This window comes from Muntiacus reevesi, chromosome 2 (assembly GCF_963930625.1).
Source record: "Muntiacus reevesi chromosome 2, mMunRee1.1, whole genome shotgun sequence".
In the NCBI taxonomy this organism is placed as follows: Eukaryota; Metazoa; Chordata; class Mammalia; order Artiodactyla; family Cervidae; genus Muntiacus; species Muntiacus reevesi.
In genome coordinates this window covers 186909979-186927237 of record NC_089250.1, presented here as the reverse complement: position 1 = coordinate 186927237, position 17259 = coordinate 186909979, and the positions used below count along the sequence as shown (strand labels likewise).

The 17259-nt window shown below is 53.8% G+C and overlaps 1 protein-coding gene across 1 annotated transcript in view; it reads left to right on the top strand.

The window, feature by feature from the left end:
* The first annotated feature begins 3389 nt into the window (after positions 1-3389).
* Positions 3390-17259, top strand: part of USP7 (ubiquitin specific peptidase 7) — a 52139-nt gene continuing 38269 nt past the window's right edge. Inside the window, exon 1 of the mRNA XM_065924311.1 lies at positions 3390-3743. Coding sequence (XP_065780383.1) covers positions 3662-3743 — 82 coding nt within the window. The 5' untranslated portion in view covers positions 3390-3661. The remainder of the gene's footprint in view (positions 3744-17259) is intronic.

Here is a 17259-nt window from a genome sequence, read left to right as displayed (position 1 = left end):
CTCAGTCCAGAATCCTGTTGAACTAATTTCTTCGCACCTCCCTATGGATAATGTCTGGGGTTTCCCAGGTAACTCAGTGATTAAAAAAAAAAAATCCACCTGCCAATGCAGGAGACTCAGGAGATACAGGTTCAATCCCTAGGTTGGGAAGATCCTCCAGAGGAGAAAACAGCAACCCATTCCAGTATTCTTGTCAGGAATATCCCATGGACAGAGGAGCCTGGTGGGCTACAGTTCATAGGGCCGCAAAGAGTCAGACATGACTGAGCAGGCATGCATAGATAATATCTAACAAGCACTTCAAATGTAACACAGTAATAAAGGAAAAAAACAACGGCAAACATACAGATAAAAACAACAACCCCCTCTTGGCTCCCCAAAGCAAAGCCAGAAAAACCTCTCGATTTTTACTCCCAACCCTGTGCTTTCCCCAGACTTCTCCCCCGTGTTGGTAATCGGCACCATCATTCACTTAGTTGTTCAAACCAGAAATCTGAGAGCAATACTCGATTCTTCTCTCTTCTGTCCCACCCAACTCCAGGCTATCAGCAATTTGACCTGCCAACAGACTAACCTATTTTCTCCATCTCCACCCTCGCCCCCACCCCAGGCCACTCCATCTCCAGCACTCTCTAAGACTACGAACAGCTTTCACTCTGGTCTTTTACTCTCATTCTCATCTTTTTATTTTTAAATTTTATTATTTGTTTATTTGACTGTGCTGGTCTTAGTTGTGGCATATGGTATCTTTAGCTGCAGCACGTGGGATCTAGTTCCCTGACCAGGGATCAAACCCGGGCCCCCTGCATTGGGAGTGTGGAGTCTTAGCCACTGGACCACCAGGGAAGTCTCCTCATCTTTTTCTTTTTTTTTTAAATTAATTTTATTGCAATCTGACCCATATCATATAATTTACCCATTTAAAGTGCACAATTCAGTATTTTCAGTATGTTCACAGTTGGACAATCACCAAAATCAGATTTTGGATATTTTCATCACCCCTCAAAGAAATCCTGTACTTTCTAGCAGTCACTCCCCAAGCCCTTTACTGTCCTTAATCTATCTTTCATCTCTATAGGTTGATTTTCCTGCTCTGGACATTCCGTGTCATTGGAATCATCATGCGCTATAAGATCCTTTCTGTCTGGCTTCTTTAACTCAGCACAGTGTTTTCAAGCCTCATCCAATTTTTTTAAAAATTAAATTTATTTTAAATGAAATGGTGAATATTTTTAAAGATAAAAGGTATAATTCACAAAGATAGACATCATAAATCATTAGACACCTTAACGACAAACAAAGATAAAGCAAAAAATCAGAATAAATACAAGGGAAAAGAAAAAATATATAGTTATAGTGAGACATATTAACATTTCTCTGAGAATATTTTATCAAGTGTAGAAAAATTAAGAATAGGAACATCTTGAATGATGTCATTAATAATTTAAATATAATAGACTTACATTTAATTAATTTATATTAATCCATTCTTCATTGCCAAATAGTATTTTACTGTATTGGGTGTACCACATTTATTTTAACCATTATGCAAGGTATTCCTTATTCATCCTTTTTTAATTCCCGGATTGGTTCTGAACCCAGTGATGAAGATAAGGTTGGCCAGTGTGGAACCCGATAGGCACCACTATCATTGCCTGCCACCCCTTCCGCCAGAGCGGTCCTGTCTGCCCTCCCCCAAGTGAGAAGGGTTCATTTGCATCTGAGAACCGTTCATTAGCATTTGTGTGAATAACAACACCTCTTCCTAATCTGGGGGGAGATGCTGGGGCTGGACTGATTCCTCGAGAAGTGGCTCCTTCCCTCTTGAATATCACTGCTTGGGTCCAGCAAGAAATTCACTGGTGGGAAATGCTTGGGGGGGGCGGGCGGGATCTCATCACATTTGAATCAGACATTCTTTCAACAAATACGTATCTGAGTACTTGCTCTGTCCCAGGGCGCTTGGGATACCACAGAGAACAAAACATTCTTTTCCCGGTAGGGAGACGGACAGTGAATCAAGTAGAGAAAACCGGAGAGAAATGCAGGGACAGGAGATGAGCAGATAGAAAATCTTCCTGATCATTTGAGGGCAAAATTATATTCTCCCTGGAGACGGTCACTAAGAGATACAGTAGAGACGCAGAGATGTATGTATCCTCCACTCCCTTCTTCATCCACACTGCCTTGGTTTTCATCAGAAAGTTGAGACCCCAGTCGCCGGTCTCCCAAGGAATGGGAAGGAGGCAGGCCCTAAATGATCTTAGCCTGATTGGGTTGATGTGAAGGGAATCAATTAATGCCAGATCAAGAGGTACTTGGGCTGGCTCTGAGGGGACCAAAACCTGGTGTCTGGTTTGGGTTACAGTGAGAAAAGTTCTCGCAAAGCGCGGCACTGGGTTGAATGAATTACACATCTGTTTTCAAAGAGGTAAAACAATCATCACCAGGGCCAGCAAGGGCTGACCGGCGCCGGCCGCTCGCTCCGATTCGGGCCGTCTTCTGCCGAGTCCCCGGGTGACATCAGCCAACCCTCCCCCGGTCACTGGGTCCTGGCAGGGTTTCGGCCACTGGACCCCCCCCGCCCCCTCCCCGGACGGCCCTGGGGCTTCCTGGGTTGACCACACGCCCGGGGACGGGGCACCTGCCGGGGCCACTCTTCCCGCTAGGGCTGGGGCCCCCGGGCGCGCACGCCGGGGCTGGGCCGCGAGGCTCCGGGGCGGGCCCCCGGGTCCGGAGAGGCCGAGGCGGGCGGCGCGGGGCCGCTGCGCTGAGGGCCGCGAGCGGGCGGGCGGGCGGACCCAGGCGGCGGCGGCGGCGGCGGCGGTGGCGGCGGTGGCGGCGGCAGGCTGGCCGCGCCCCGCTCCGCCTCCCCGCTCCGCCTCCCGCTCCCGCTCCGCCCTCCGGCGCGGCGCCCGCCCGCCCGCTCGCTGCGCCGCCCGCCCGCCCGCTCTCGTCGCTCGCAAGCTCGCTCTCGGGCCCCCCATGCGGATGTGACATTTCACGCCGCCGCCATTTTGAGAGCGAGCCGAGCCGAGCCGCCGGGCGTCGCGTCCGCTGCCGGAGCCCCGACGACGACGCTGAGGAGGCGGAGGCCGCAGCGCCCCGAGCGCGGCAGGCCCGTCGCCCGCCCGCGCCGCCGCCGCCGCCGCCGCTCCCGCCGGCCCCCGGCCCCGCAGGCCCGCCGCGGCCGGCCAGGCCTCCCGCCCGCCGCGCCCGGCCCGAGGCGGGGCTGACTCCGCGGCCCCCGCCCGGCCGCCCACCGCCCCCGGCCGGCCCGCGGCCCCGCAGCCCCGGCCCCGGCGGCGGGAGGCGGGCCCCGCGGCGGCGGCGGCGGCGGCGGCGGGAGCGGCGGCTGAGGCGGCGGCGGCCGCAGCAGCGAGCGACGAGGCCGCCCGGCCCGACCCGCCGCCCGCCCGCCCGCCTCGGCGCCGAGATTGGGCGAATCGCGAGCAAGTACGTGCGCGTCTCCCTGCCTCCGCCGCCGCCCGCCGTGGGCCGCCCCGGGGCCGCCGCCGCCGACGACGCGCGCGAGGAGGAGGAGGAGGCCGCCCCGCCGCCGCCGCCGCCGCCGCCGCCGCCCCGGCTCGCCGCCGCCGCCCGCCCGCCGGGCCCGCAGCCCCGGCCCCCGGCCGCAGGCGAGGCCCAGGCCGCGGCCGACATGAACCACCAGCAGCAGCAGCAGCAGCAGCAGAAAGCGGGCGAGCAGCAGCTCAGCGAGCCCGAGGACATGGAGATGGAAGGTGAGGCCCCGCGGGCCGGCCGCGGCGGGGGCCGGGGGCGCCTTCCATTGTGGCCGGGGCGGGGGGGGCGGAGAGCCGCGGGAGCCACGCGAGGGGCTCGCCATCTTTACGCAGGCTCCGGGCGGCCCGCGGGCCTCGGCCGGGCCGTCCCGGCCCGGCCGAGGCTGCACCGTCATGCCGGGGGCCCGGCGGGTGGGGGGCGGGCGGCGTGCGCACCGTTCCCCCCCACGCCTCCCCGCCCGCTGCATTGTCCGGCACATGGGGTCCCCCGGCGTCTTTCGTGGCCGGCACAAAGCGCCCGGAGCCCCCCGAGTTGTAAAGGAGGGCGCGTCGGGCCCGGTCGCGGAGGGACGCGGGCGCTTGCCGGCTCTGCCGTGCGCCTCGGGTGGGGAAGCCGGGCTCCGGGGAGCTGTGTCCCCTACGGCCCCGGTGGGGCGTCGCGTGGTTTCCCCGCTTACGCTTGGGAAACCGGAGACCTCCGTGGGCTCTGGAGCTCGGCCCGCACCTGCTCGCGCGCACTCTCTCCCCGGCCCCCCCCCGCCCCGAGAGCCCACCGGGGGCTTCGAAGCGGGGCTTCCCCAGAGCCCCCCCACCATCACCCCGATCGCTCCGTAGCAACACTTGCTGGCCTCCGGCTTGGTTTGGAAACACCTGCAAGGGGCGCAGAGGTTCGCAGCCTCTGGACGGGCCCAGGATTCGGAACCGGGCGCGCTCTTCGTTTCCGAGTTAAGTCGTTTTGCGGGGAGTTAGGTAACCTGGCTGTGTGCGGTGCCTCAGGCCAGGTATGCGTTTGAAACTACGTGAACCGCCCCCCGCCCCCACCAGCCTACGACTCCTTACCTCCGAATTCAACCTGACTTCAGAGGTAACTTAATTTTCTGTTTAGATGCCGGCAGTTTTTCAGACTACTCAGCTTTGAGATAATAACAAGGGCTTGGTACTAGAGGTTTGATGTAGAGGGTCTGGACAGGAAAGGGTCTTGCTTGGACTTACATAGCACAATCAGAGCTGGTGGTTCGAAGGCTCGTGGCCCAAGTGCTTGAAAGGGCAAAGTGTAAGAAGTCTTCAGAGAGGGTCCTTAGCTATTTCGAGAGGGGGACAGACAGGCAGGAGTCGAAAAGAAGGCTTCTGAATGACGGGGGTATTGAATGAGCTGTACTTAAGTTGCTTTCAGCCGGAGATTTTGGGCTGCGGAAATGAACAGGGGCGCTAAGGCAGCGTTCCTGCCGTGGGGTGCTGCACCCTGGTTGGTGGAAACTCTCACCGTGACTGGTACTCCCCTGTGAATAACAAGGGGCGGCCAGCAATTGAATGCGCCCTGAAAAAAATTGGCCTGCAGGATGGCAAAAGGCAAAGTGGTGGAGATGCTGGCAGAAAGCACTTCCCGCTGGGATTTCAGTGGCCACTAATGGGAGACAGGGCAGCCCATCCACGGCCAGGCTGGGGCTGTGTCTTCTGACCCCAGCAAGGCAATAACTTCATAGAGCTTTTGTCATGTGTCCTTAAGCCAACTAGCCAGAGGAGCACATTGCCCGGGAGGATTTTGAATATTAAAAAAGGGGTTGCTTTTCAGTGTCCTTTTTAAGTATCATCCGGTCGAGACAAAAACCCAATAGTTAGGTTGTCTTAGCACTTTTTCAAGTGTTTTGAACACAAGCGATAGCTGATCAGCATGACACCCAATGCAGAGCGGATTTCTGGGGTAGAGCTGCGTCTCTGGGGAAGTAGTCATGTCCACAAGTTTCAAGGGCTTTTCTCAAAGACCAGAGAGTGTTGAGTGGAGGAAGAATTTTCAGAAGTCATGCCTGCTGTTAAGACTACTTTATTTTCTCAAGGAGTTTTTGGTTCTCATATCCAAGTTTGCGTTGGAAAAGTCACCTGTAAAATCACTAACCTGCAAATTTATTGCCTTTTCAAACTGGATCGCAGAGGTTGTAGTTTGCTACTACTGATTCCATAAACTTACAACCCTTGTTTCTTTCAAGTGGGTCTCTGTCCTGGATTTATTTTTCAGAAGGTACCTTGTCTTTGTAGGGCTTACGGTCGTCACCTTCTCCTTGTAGGCTTACGGCTGTCCACACTCTGAGCTCCTACAGGTGTGCTGTCTAAAAAGCCGCCCGTGTCTCAGGCAATCTCTGTCAGCCTTTCTTAGCCTTCCCACTCCTCACATGTGGTGCTCGGTTTAAAAGAATCCTTCCTATTAAAAAGTGAGAAGGGTGGGGTTGTGGTGATCCACTGTGCCTGGCTTCATAAGCCAGGCTCTGCAAATGACTCGCACCTGTTTGGTGTTCACCTTGCTTCCCGTAGACTCAGCAGCTGAAAGCTGTCAGGGCTTTGATCAGCTTGAGGAGCTCTGCCCTTGAGGAGCATCACTTGCCCACTGCTCCTAGGCAGACTGGTTTCAGAGGAGCTGGAGAGGCTGGTTAGATTGGCGCTTTTCCCCTATCAACAGGTTAATTGGCTCTCCTCCTGCTCTGCTCTAAAGGGGTCGCATTTATGTATTTTTTTCTTGACTGACTCTGCACAACCTTTGTATGTCTGCTGGAGAATAACTGCTCACGCCAAGTTATTTTTAAAATGTCTTGTTTTGAGCAGTTGGGAAAGTTCGGAGGGGCAGAGAGGGAAAAGATGGGGCGGGTATGGTGGCAGTTCATTGGGGTCGAGACCACATGCTTCCTTCCTGTGAGGCCTGTGCACGTTTTCAGGTTGGGAGTCAAATAGCATCGTTGAGGTGTAGCCTCCATGGGGGCCTGGCCAGGAATGAATTTGCTCGACAGTTTATTTACCCTCCAACTCAGAGGCAGTGCAGGCCAGGGGGCTGTGGGAGGGACCCGTACTGGCCTCTGCCCTCTGGGGTACTTGAGAGGTGATAATCAGAGCTGTTCTTTCCCCCTTGGAGTCAACAGGAAGTTTTCCCAAGGCCTCCCTTCTGCTGCTCAGGGCTGGCTGGCACCAGCGTCAGTACCTCGGTGTGTGTTCCCTGGTGTGATTCTGCTGCCCTCGTGAGCAGTCTGTTTCTGAGTGTCATCTTTGAGACTAATGGGGACAGACAGTTTCATTTTGTACTTTTGTACAAAACTTTTGTACAATGCTCAGACCGTTGCTATCAGGACCCCAAGCTAGGAGCAAATCAATGAGTGTGGTCCACCGTTTCTGAAAAGAATTCGTCACTGACTTCTGTGTCTTTTTGTTTGGGGTGCCCCAATGGTGGATTTCTTTTTCTTTCAAACGTGTGTGGGTAGATTTCACAGAGTTTCAAGTTACTTTTCTGCTGAAGCAGGTTTAGGAATAGAAAGTGAGTTGTCTTGTACACGTGCATCCAAATAGACTACACCTGGGCATTTTAGTCCATCTCAAGCTTGTTTCCTTTTCAAATAGCACCATAACGAGGCAAAAGTCAAATAATGTGAGAATATAGTTTATCCTCTCACAGTAGCTTCGGTTGGTAAAAGAACCCTACGAAGTGAGCATCAACTTGGAGAATCCAGAAAAAAAATTTTTTTGAAGAATTTAGACCAAACCTAAAAACATCTGACTCTGATGTGAGCCTATCAAGTTTTGATGGGTTTGAAAGTTATTCTCTACAGGCATTTACCCTCCTGATTCTTCCAGACTGCTGACCTTATCTATTAACAAAAGATTGATCAAATTTTATAACACATACTGGGGGAAAGAAATGTATACTTTCATCTTGGCTTTTTGGGGGGTGGGGGCGCAGTCAGTTTTATGGAAAGGGAGAAAGAAGCCGATGCGTGAACTCAAGGAAGGCAAGTGACAGGAGAGCAAGTACAGGCTTAGCGCCAGGCGTGAGTCTGAGCTTGGACTTTGCCATTTAATTGTTGTGTGACCTCAGCACGTTGCTTAAGCCCTCAGTTGTTGCATCCCAGAAAGGGAGGTCGGTGGGACCCTGCAGGGTGGCCATGAGGGTGGAGGCACAGACGTGTGTGCAGTGCTGGGCATGGAGTGGGGCGCTGTGGTGTTCAGTCACCGTGTTGTGATGGTCACAGGGTCGCACTTGGGGCGGGGACAGGCGCAGGTTAATCAGGCGTGCCGCGCGCAGGCGGGGCCGGCTGGCATTCGCGTTTCTGCAGTAATTATATCCTAACATGGATTAGGAAGCAAACTGACCAGCCTCAGTCCAAGCAGCATTGTTTATGAAACCCTGGGCTTGATGTGCCTAAGCAGATATTTAAGGTTAATGATAGAATATTTTAAGAAAAATGCCCTGGGCTCAGGAGGAGAGGATGGTGGATTTGGTGCGGTGGGACACTGTTGGACACCTGGTCAGCTTGGGGGCCTTCTGCTGAGGGTATTATTTGATGATTACCCAGTATCCAGAATTTTGACGTGGTTGCCAATCACATTTGTCGCAGGGAGGCCAGGTCACAGGAGTGTCCCAACCTGGAAGTTGGCCCTGAGTTCTTGTCTCTAAATCCCACATCCTGTTAACCAAGCCCTTTCGGTGTTCCACCCGCCAGGCCCCTGTTGCCTCATGCCGGGACTTTGCAATAGGCCTCTTACTGTTCCCGGCTTCCTCTCTTCCCCACAGGCTGCCTGGTCCCCGCCCTGCTGAAAGGACTCAGGTGGGCTGCCTTCCTCATGCAGGTGCATGGCTAGTTGCCCAGGCCTGCCCGCTGGGATGCCTGGCCCACTTTGTGCTTCAGGCTCTGAGCGCGCGCACCTGCCCTGCACGGGGGCAGCCGTGGCTTTCAGGCCCTGTTCTTGCGTGGGTAGTGTCTGCCTCTCCTTGGCTGCACACAGCACAGAGACCCCAGGAAAGAGGCTCAGCAGCCGTTCATTCATTTTCCCAAACTTATCTGGTGGTCTCAGACACTAGCCTTGCATAAGAGCCGTGTCTTTGACCTGTGGGATTGCCACTGTATCCTCACCTTCCTCACCTCGGGACTGTTCCTTTTCTGTTAAGTGTTTCTGTGGGAGACACTCATTCAGGAAACGGCAACCCTAAGGCAAAACAGTAGTACCGGAGGTGGCTGGCTGGCCAAGTTGGTGTGAAAGAGAATGCCGAAGCCATAAACCAATTTCGCTTTGATAGCTGCTAATTCAGTTTTATTGCTTTTAACGTTCAGTTGCTTCGATTGGCATTTTTGATCCTTTCGCCAGGAAAAGGTCTTTTTCCACACACAGGGCATCAATGGACCTTAATGATGTTTCCTTTTGAGTATTTTTGAGTTTGTTATTGTTTCTGGTTTTTTGCCTGAGTAGTTCATAGCCTGGGTGCTTCTCCTTGATTTCCGAGGCAAAGGAACTTTGGAGACTGGAGTTGTAACAAGGTGTTTCTTGACATGTACTATAACAGTTAAATGTTAAAGTGTCACCTGCTTCACAAACTTCTTGTTTTGAACTAATTTGGACTTAGGAAAGTTGGAGGAAGCAGGATTTTTAAGTGTCAGGCATAGGCAAGAAAGTCAGTTATGCCATTTTGGTAGTAAGTTAACACACGACTCGGCTAATGAGAAGTCACATGTGTTGAAACCCTCTTGAAGAGAAGCAGGCCTACTTCTGAGCGTTGGTGGTGTAGACTTGGAAGTTGGCAGCCGGAGGTAACTGGAAAGTTTGTTGGGTAGGGAAATACACCGACCTGCATATGAGTGAGTGCTTCCAGAACTTAAAGGTGCTGGTGTGAGCTAGGAAGAGCCAGGGTGTGGGGATGGGGGGGGGGGGGCTCTGTGGGGTCACACCTTGAGGAGGAGGAGTGTCGTTGTCATTGGTGTTGGGCAGAGAAGACCGCGGACTGGAGGGCGCACTGGGTGCGCTGGTCAGAGCTGGTGCTGCATTGCCGCCCCCTCGGCTGGGACCACTGTTACGTTAATGTTCCCAGAGATGCCCAGGTGTCCTTCCAGGGAGTGCAGGTCATCCAGTCGACCGACCGGGGCTTTACCTTTCCAAATGTGAGGGAGCGCCATGTCGAAGTCTCGGGGCGGTGGGTGGCTCGCCCTTCTTTCTGTGTCATTTGGGAACCTAAACGATAAAGGGAGGGAAGTTCCTGTCCTTGTGCAACCACAGCAGTTCCACGAGCTTCTCCCGCCTGGCATAGGATATTCGAAACCTAGGCCCGCCCGCCCTCCCTGGGCAAGGGAGGCCAGTGACTGGTTTCCCTGACGTCCTGCTACTGGGAGGGCAGCGTCCCGTGTGAGGTACCAGCCCAGGAATATCGACCAGGAGAAGGTCTGACTGGTGCAGTACGTTGGTAAACCGGCCTGTGCCTTGGAGAGGGGTTGTGTGAGATTGTTGGGGTGGTGTGTGATGCAGAGCGCGATCACATCCAGGGTGTGACTCCAGGCGTCTGGGTGGCAGCCCGACCTCTTGGCTCCCTCCCACCACCCCCTTTATGGTGCTTTCAGAAGGACTTGGGGTCGCTTTTCTCTATAGGCTGAGCAAACTAGGCTTATGCATCTAGAATTGCAAGTACATTTCATCAATATGACTTTGGGGAATAAATTACATTTCAAGGCTCTTAATTGACCTGGTGCAGTTGCAGTTTTCAAACAAGCACCTGTAATACTCTTCAGCCTGTTTACATGGTTAGATATCCAGCCGCTCCTCTGAAATAGTGAGGGCAGGTAGTTTTCTTCTCCTCATTGAAGTATAGTTGGTAGTAGGTAATTTGGAAGTGCTTGCTTCTTAGAGTTGGTAGTTTGTCAGTTTGGAGGAGAAATTATTCAGTCAAACAAATTGGGTATGAATTGGTTAAAGACATTCCTCAATCCCTAACCTCAGTTTCTCTTTTATAGCCATCGTAGATGGACCAGTCAGAGTGTTTCCCCACGAATCTCAGCCTTTCCCTCCTGTCTTTAGCGTGTGAGGGCAGAGGCAGAGCAGATGGGGCTGGCGTGCCTGGCCCGCAGGATGTCCCTCAAGAAGCTGGTGGGTGAGGTTGCTGAGCTGAGCCCCACGCTTTGGGCAGTCCCCCTCCTCCAGCTCTGTGTGATGCCCAGCCCGCACTAGCCAGGGGGCTCCTCCTCTTTCTGAAGCACTCCAAGCCTCCTGCTGCTACTGATGAGGACAGATTAAACCTGGTTTCCTCCCGGGACCCGTACTGCTGGAGGCGGCCACTCGGGTCTTGGGAGCAGGAGAGAGGATGCTCAGGGTGTAACCTGTACTGTGTAGTAAGATGGCCACCGGCCACACGGTGGCAATCGCAGTCCTTAACTGACCAGCCACGCTGCAGGGGTTCAGTCCCCGCCCGTGGCCAGTGCCGCCACCCGGAACGAGCAGATGCAGCACCACGTGTCGGTCGTGCAGAAAGTGTTGATGGCCAGAGTTCACCTAAACAGTCTGGTTGGAGCCTTAGCTAGCGGGTGCTTTCTGGTAGCATTAGTGTCACGTTGGATGTTGGAAAGATACAGTGTGTCCTGGAAAAGCTAAGTTAAAATGAGTGAATGAATAGTGCCTGGGCAGATCCTGCAGAGCAGGCTTTCTCCGGTTATTTGTGGTGAAGATGCAGTTTGCTTGTCTTTTTTAAGTTTCCAGTTCGCTTGTGGACAGTTTCTTTCTATGTTTTGTAAGCAATACGGGGTAAAAAAATTATTTAAGAAATGAAATAAAAATGCACATACAGAATGCACACCCTATGTTATTATTACATTAAAGTCACATTTCAACAGTTATCACTTAGAACAAACGCATAGGAAGAAATTGGCAGAAGTTACATGTGTTCCCTGAAAGTGCAGAGAGGCCCTTAGTTTGAGGAAATGTGCTCCTGCCCCATGGTAACTAAACAGTTTTGTGTGAAATAGCAGTTGCCCGTGTAAAAAGCTTGCTTGCACACTTGGAAGGAATGCCACGTATACGACGAGTCTTTTTTGTTTATGTGTTTTGTTTTTGATCATTTTTGGCTGTGACGGGTCTTCATTTTCCTTGGTGTATGGGCTTTTCTCTGGTTGTGGTGTGTGGGGCCTGCTCTCTAGTTGCAGGTTTTTGGGCTTCTCACTGCGGTGGCTTCTCTTGGGGAGCACAGATCCAGGGCATTGGACTTAAGCAGTTGCAGCACGTGGGCTCAGCAGTTGGGACTTGCAGGCTCTAGAGCACAGGCTCAGTAGCTGTGACGCACGGGCTTCGTTGCTCCTCCACATGCCGGATCTCCTCAGACCGGGATCGAACCTGTGTCTCCTGCATTGGCAGGCGAACGCTGAACCACCAGGGAAGCCCACTGAGTAGTTTTCAAAGTAACAAGTAATCTTGCTCCTGCTTGCTTGGGGGACATCCTTGCTCCCCATGGAACATGTTGATTCAGACCATCTCCATATCTCTTTTACCGATAGTAAATCGTATGCACGTGAGTCCAGGGCTGCAGAGGTGTAGGTTGGGAGCTATGTGGGACACATGACGCCATGCTCCAGTTTACGGCGGGTAAACTGGCCTGTGCTTGGATGTGGTGGGGAAGTCAGGTCACTGAGAAGTCTCCTCCCTTGCTCCTCGTTTCGGTGAGGCCAGAAGACGGCACCAGCCCGCAGGCTCCTGCAAAGGCGCCCTTGGTCCCCTCCACTCCACTTTTTTGTTGGGTCTCTCCGAGCACCCACCAGGCCTGCTCCTGGCTCCCCCGCACCCTGAGCCTGCTGCAGGGCTTCTGTCCTCAGATAGAGGGCCCTCCCGACTGGCGGGGGCCGTGCTGGCTGCCCCTGTGCTTGAGTGAAGTCTCCTGGTGAACGAGTACAGGGAGGACTGGCCTGAAGAGTCAGTGGAAGAGTGAGGGTGTTGTGCTCAGAGGCAGGAGGTGCCGAACAGCACCGTGGCCTTGGGACCTAGCGGGAGAGCATCTGTGGCCCACAGAGGTCTGTCCTGATCCCCTGGGAGCTGTGACAGCTACTGCCTGACGGGGTGCTTTGCAGCTGTGGTTAAGTTCAGGATCCCTGCTTGGGGAGATGTTGCTCAGTCACTGAGTCGTTTCTGACTCTTTGCAACCCCATGGACTACAGCACGCCAGGCCTACCTGTCCATCACCATCTCCTGGAGTTTGCGCAGACTCATGTCCATTGAGTCGGTGATGCCATCCAACCATCTCATCCCCTGTCGCCCCCTTCTCTTCCTGCCCTCAATCTTTCCCAGCATCAGGGTGTTTTCCAGTGAGTCAGTTCTTCGCATCAGGTGACCAAAGTATTGGAGCTTCAGGATCAGTCCTTCCGATGAATATTCAGGGTTGGTCTCCTTTAGCGTTGACTGGATGGGGAGGTGATTCAGTGTTATCCAGGTGGGCCCAGCATAATCACAGGGCCTTCCTTTCCCTGAGAAAGAGGCTCGATGTGATGTGATGTGAGAGGCTGCTGCTGGCTTCGAGGATGGACGAGGAACCCAGGAGAAGCAGGAAAAGGCCAGGGAGCAGATCCCGCCTCCAGAAGGAGCCCTGCCTGCAGATAAACTGATTTGAGCCCGGGGAGGCCCATTTTGGACTTCTGACCTCCAAAGCTGAAAGGATAATGTGTGTTGTTTAAGCCAGTGAGTCTGTGGTGATGTGTTGAACCCCACTGGGAGATGGGTCAGGGTCCAGGAAGTGGATGAGAAGCGGCAGATGGGCGTCTGGGAAGCTGCACAGAGGCTGGGAGAGCGCGGCCGCCCCTCCCGGGGCCAGGCTGCTGGACGCCAGGGCTGTGCCACGTCCACTTGTTGGCTCCTTCCCACAGCTCTGATGTAGAGGCAGCAGCATCCCCATTTCACCCCTGAGCAAAACAGAGGTGCTAAGCACACTCCGCAGCCTACCAGGGCTTGGCGGCAGCGGCAGGCTTTGAGTCAAGCCAGCCGGCGGCACAGAAATTTGCGTCTCGTCACATTCAGCAGGCACTTGGTCATGACGTCGTGGTCACCCCCCTGCTGCCCTCTCCAACGGTTCCCGTCTCCCCGCCCGAAGTGGCAGGCTGCAGGTGGGCTCCTCAGGCGGAAGGTTTCTGTGTGGTTCACCACATGCTTTGAATGTAGAAGGCGGCTCACTGCAGAGTCAGCCGGGGCCGCCTTCCCTTCAGCACGTGGAGTGTGGTGGGTGGCAGAGGGAGACTCAAGGTGTTTCTGGAGGTAGATACCTGCCTGCCTCACTGAATCAGGTCCTCAGTACCGTGAGCCTGAGCCAAAGTGAATCACTGAGCAAACCATTCAGGGCTCTGGGCGTCTGGAGAGATTTAAACTTGAGAAGGCAGAGAGCCTTGCCCGCCAGGGCTCAGGGTGCAAACCCCAGGTTGGAGACTGCGAGGCCGCACTTCCACCCCGGTCCTCCAGTCAGCTCACCCACACAGCCCTGCATCCACTTGTGAGCATACTGAGGCTCCTCCAGCCACGCAGATGGCACCAGCCCGGCTGTCCCCCTGCTCTGTCTCCAAGCCCCAGCCACCTGCATTTGTCTCCTCAGTGCCGCCTGAACCATCTGTTTCTTAAGGCAGCAGCTTTCACCAGGTAGAAAGAAGACAGGGTCGGTGGGGCCACAGCTGGGTTCCTCGGTGGGGCAGGGCCTGAGAGGCCAGCGAGTCCCTTCACTCCTGACATCCAGCTAGTAGCGTGGGGGCGTATCCTGAATGTCCTCCTCCTGGGCCTCTTTTCCTGACAGTTTTAGAGGTTTAAAATACAAGATAGATACATACACACCGCTAATACGTTCACCACTGGGTTGGCCAAATTGCGACCTCCAAGCACATGGTTTGAAGGTGTCTGGAGAAGATGCAGATAAGCGAGGTAGCTCACGGGCATCCTCATTAGGACCCAGAATGTAAATAATCCGTAGAGGTGACTCGTTCCTTCTCAAGGCGTGCGGCGGCAGTGACCCAGACACTACCTCTTTGGGTCTGGACTGGTGGTGGCCGTGGGCTCCTGCTGGACGCCCAGGTCGTGGGCATGGTGATGTTACAAGCAGGGTCCCTAGGAGCTGTTAACAGTCCTCAGAATTCTCCTCCAGGTGGTCACTGATTACCCCGAGGGCTCAGGGGAGGAGGGAGAATTACAAATCCAAGAGTATTCTGTGATAGCTAGTATTTTCTTGGGAATCAGAGGTTATTATTTAAAATGTTAATTTCTCTTTTGATGAAGTTCAGTCCTATACTTTTTAAGGGCTGTTCTTAAAGTATTGCTTTCATTGTGACTGTGTTGTTGGAGGGCTTGTGGTCATGTGATTTTGTTTTAGAGCTTTGTTTGTGATTAGACTTGTGATTTAGACTTTGTTTGTGATTATTACACCCCCTACTCTAGAGGCCAAGAGACCCAAGTCTCCGGGAGGGTGAAGTGATTGAAGTCAAATTAATACTCAGCTCCCCAGTCTCACCAGATCTGTTGAGGGGCACGTAGCACCTGTGGCTCACTGCTTCGCAGCGGTGGACGGTCTCCATTGTCACAGACAGTCCTAGTGGCCAGTTGCTGCTTCAGATCCAGTCTGTGAACTGGTTTGGGGAAACTGCCTTGGAGCGTATTGCTCAGAGTAACAGAAAACCAAGCATTTTCTTCTGTAGAAAACCCAGGAAGAGGGATCCGCAGACTGACTCCCCAGAGCGCCTGTTCACCCTTCGCCTCAGATCTCTGCTTCAGGCGCTGGCCCTGGTGCTTGACACAGAGGAAGAGAGGATCAGGTGTCAGCCGGAGGGGAGCCCGAGGGATCTAGACGGGCCCGGGAGCACACTGCTAATGCAGAGAGAAAAGGAGAGAGAAAGGGATGACCACCGCAGAGGGGCAGAGCCCGGGCTCTGAGGCAGGAGAGCCATCGCGTCCGGCTGCAGGGCGCGGAGAGGTCACTGACTTGCGTGAGCTGGGCCAAGCCGGGGGGCTAGGATGTGAGTTCTGGGGACTCGAGGCGAGAGTGGCAGAGGTCTGGCTTTGGATGGATGGAGGCAGAGCCCTCTTTGCTTCCTGCCCAGGTGCGTGGATCGCAGTCAAATCTGAGCTGTGTTTCTCTGCTCTCCCTCCATTAGTCTCTGAGGCCAGCGGCATTCCGTTTTCTCCACTGTGAATAGCCGTTTCTACCAGATAACTGAAGGCACTGCATTTTTATATTTTACTTTGAGTAGGCTGGGAACAGGCCGCCGTTCGCAATGCCTGTTAACCTTCATTTTACCTGCGTTGGTAACCATCATAAAGGTTAGATTTGCATCTGCGTGTCTGCAAGTCTCTGAAAAAATGTCAGTAGTCACCACAGATTTTAAAATAACGAGTTATATTGATGATTCCCATTCATCACAATTTGAAGCACCCATTTATAGCGTCCGATTTATTGTGACCATCAGCGCAGCGGAGCTTGAACGTTTTAGTTACCCCCTGGAGTCCTGTGTGCAGCCCGCGGCCCACCCTCTTGGTGCCTGTCGTGGACACTGTGACCGCCTCACACTCGCGTGGCCTCACGTCCAGCTCCTTTCTGAAGCTAGAGAGGGAAGGATCAGCGCACTGTCCCTTTTTATTGCTCAGTAGTATTCCGTCCTGTGGAGCCTCACTGGTTTGTATGGGATCAGAAAGATGTCATGATTCTGTCTCTCATGATTCTGTCGTCTGTAAGAGGTTTTCTTCAGTATTTTTTAAAGGGACTTGGAACTTTGTTGAGGATGTGATTCACCGCCAAATCCAATCGACTGGGTGGTGTGGGGTGCGGGTGTGTCGGTGTCAGCGGAGGGCTGTTAGCAGCAGTAGAGCCACATGGAGGCATTTATTAGGTTTCTCCCGCACACAGCTCTGCGAGCTGCTGACAGTCCGCTGGCGCTGGCCCGGGAGGCCACCTGGCCCGTGGGCTGCGGAGGAAGACGGTGGCAGGTGGGTGGGCGAGGCTGGAGCGCATCCCTGTGGCTTCTCACCGCGTGCTGCTGCCGTCCTCACAAAGCGAAGGGCCCGCAGGCAGACAAGCCCCCAGGCATCGAGGAATGCGGGGGCTCCTTTACTGCACCCTCCTCTCTGCTGGCAGACCGTCTCCTGCTGGAGCTCCGTGGGGAGGGGCCTGGGTTGCAGGTCGCTCAGGTGGCACCATCCACCAGGCGGCCTGGTCTCTGGACTGGCACTGCTGAGAACCCCGGAGAGCTGCTGGGTAGATAGAGGTGGGTTACCTCTATCATTATTTGCCAGGTAAAGTTAAAAATCAGTTATTCATTTAGAAGTAATAAACCAGTATGTGGTAGCACATTTAATACAGTGGACTTTCTCGGCCGTGCCCACAGCCGTGGGATATTAGTTCCCTGACCATAGCCTCTGGCAGTGAAAGCAGAGTCCTAACCACCGTATTGCCAGGGGATACCCACATGTGCAGGAGATATTTTCTAAAGCAAAAGTTTAATGAGGAATGGCATTGTTCATACATACATTTTGCAGATTTATTGTCAGACTTGATAGGAGACAGCTGGATTTTCAATATCTGCTTTGCTGACAGCTGCAATGTACATTTTACTGGAGACATAAAGCAGCCCAGTCTTACAGAGGCGCGTTCTCACAGAGGTGCGGCCCTGTCAGGTAATTGTGGCAGTTCGTTCATACTCCCACCACGATTTGATAGCAGCTTAGGTTAATTGCAACATGCGATGAGTTAACTTTTCACGCTCTATTACTTGAAAAC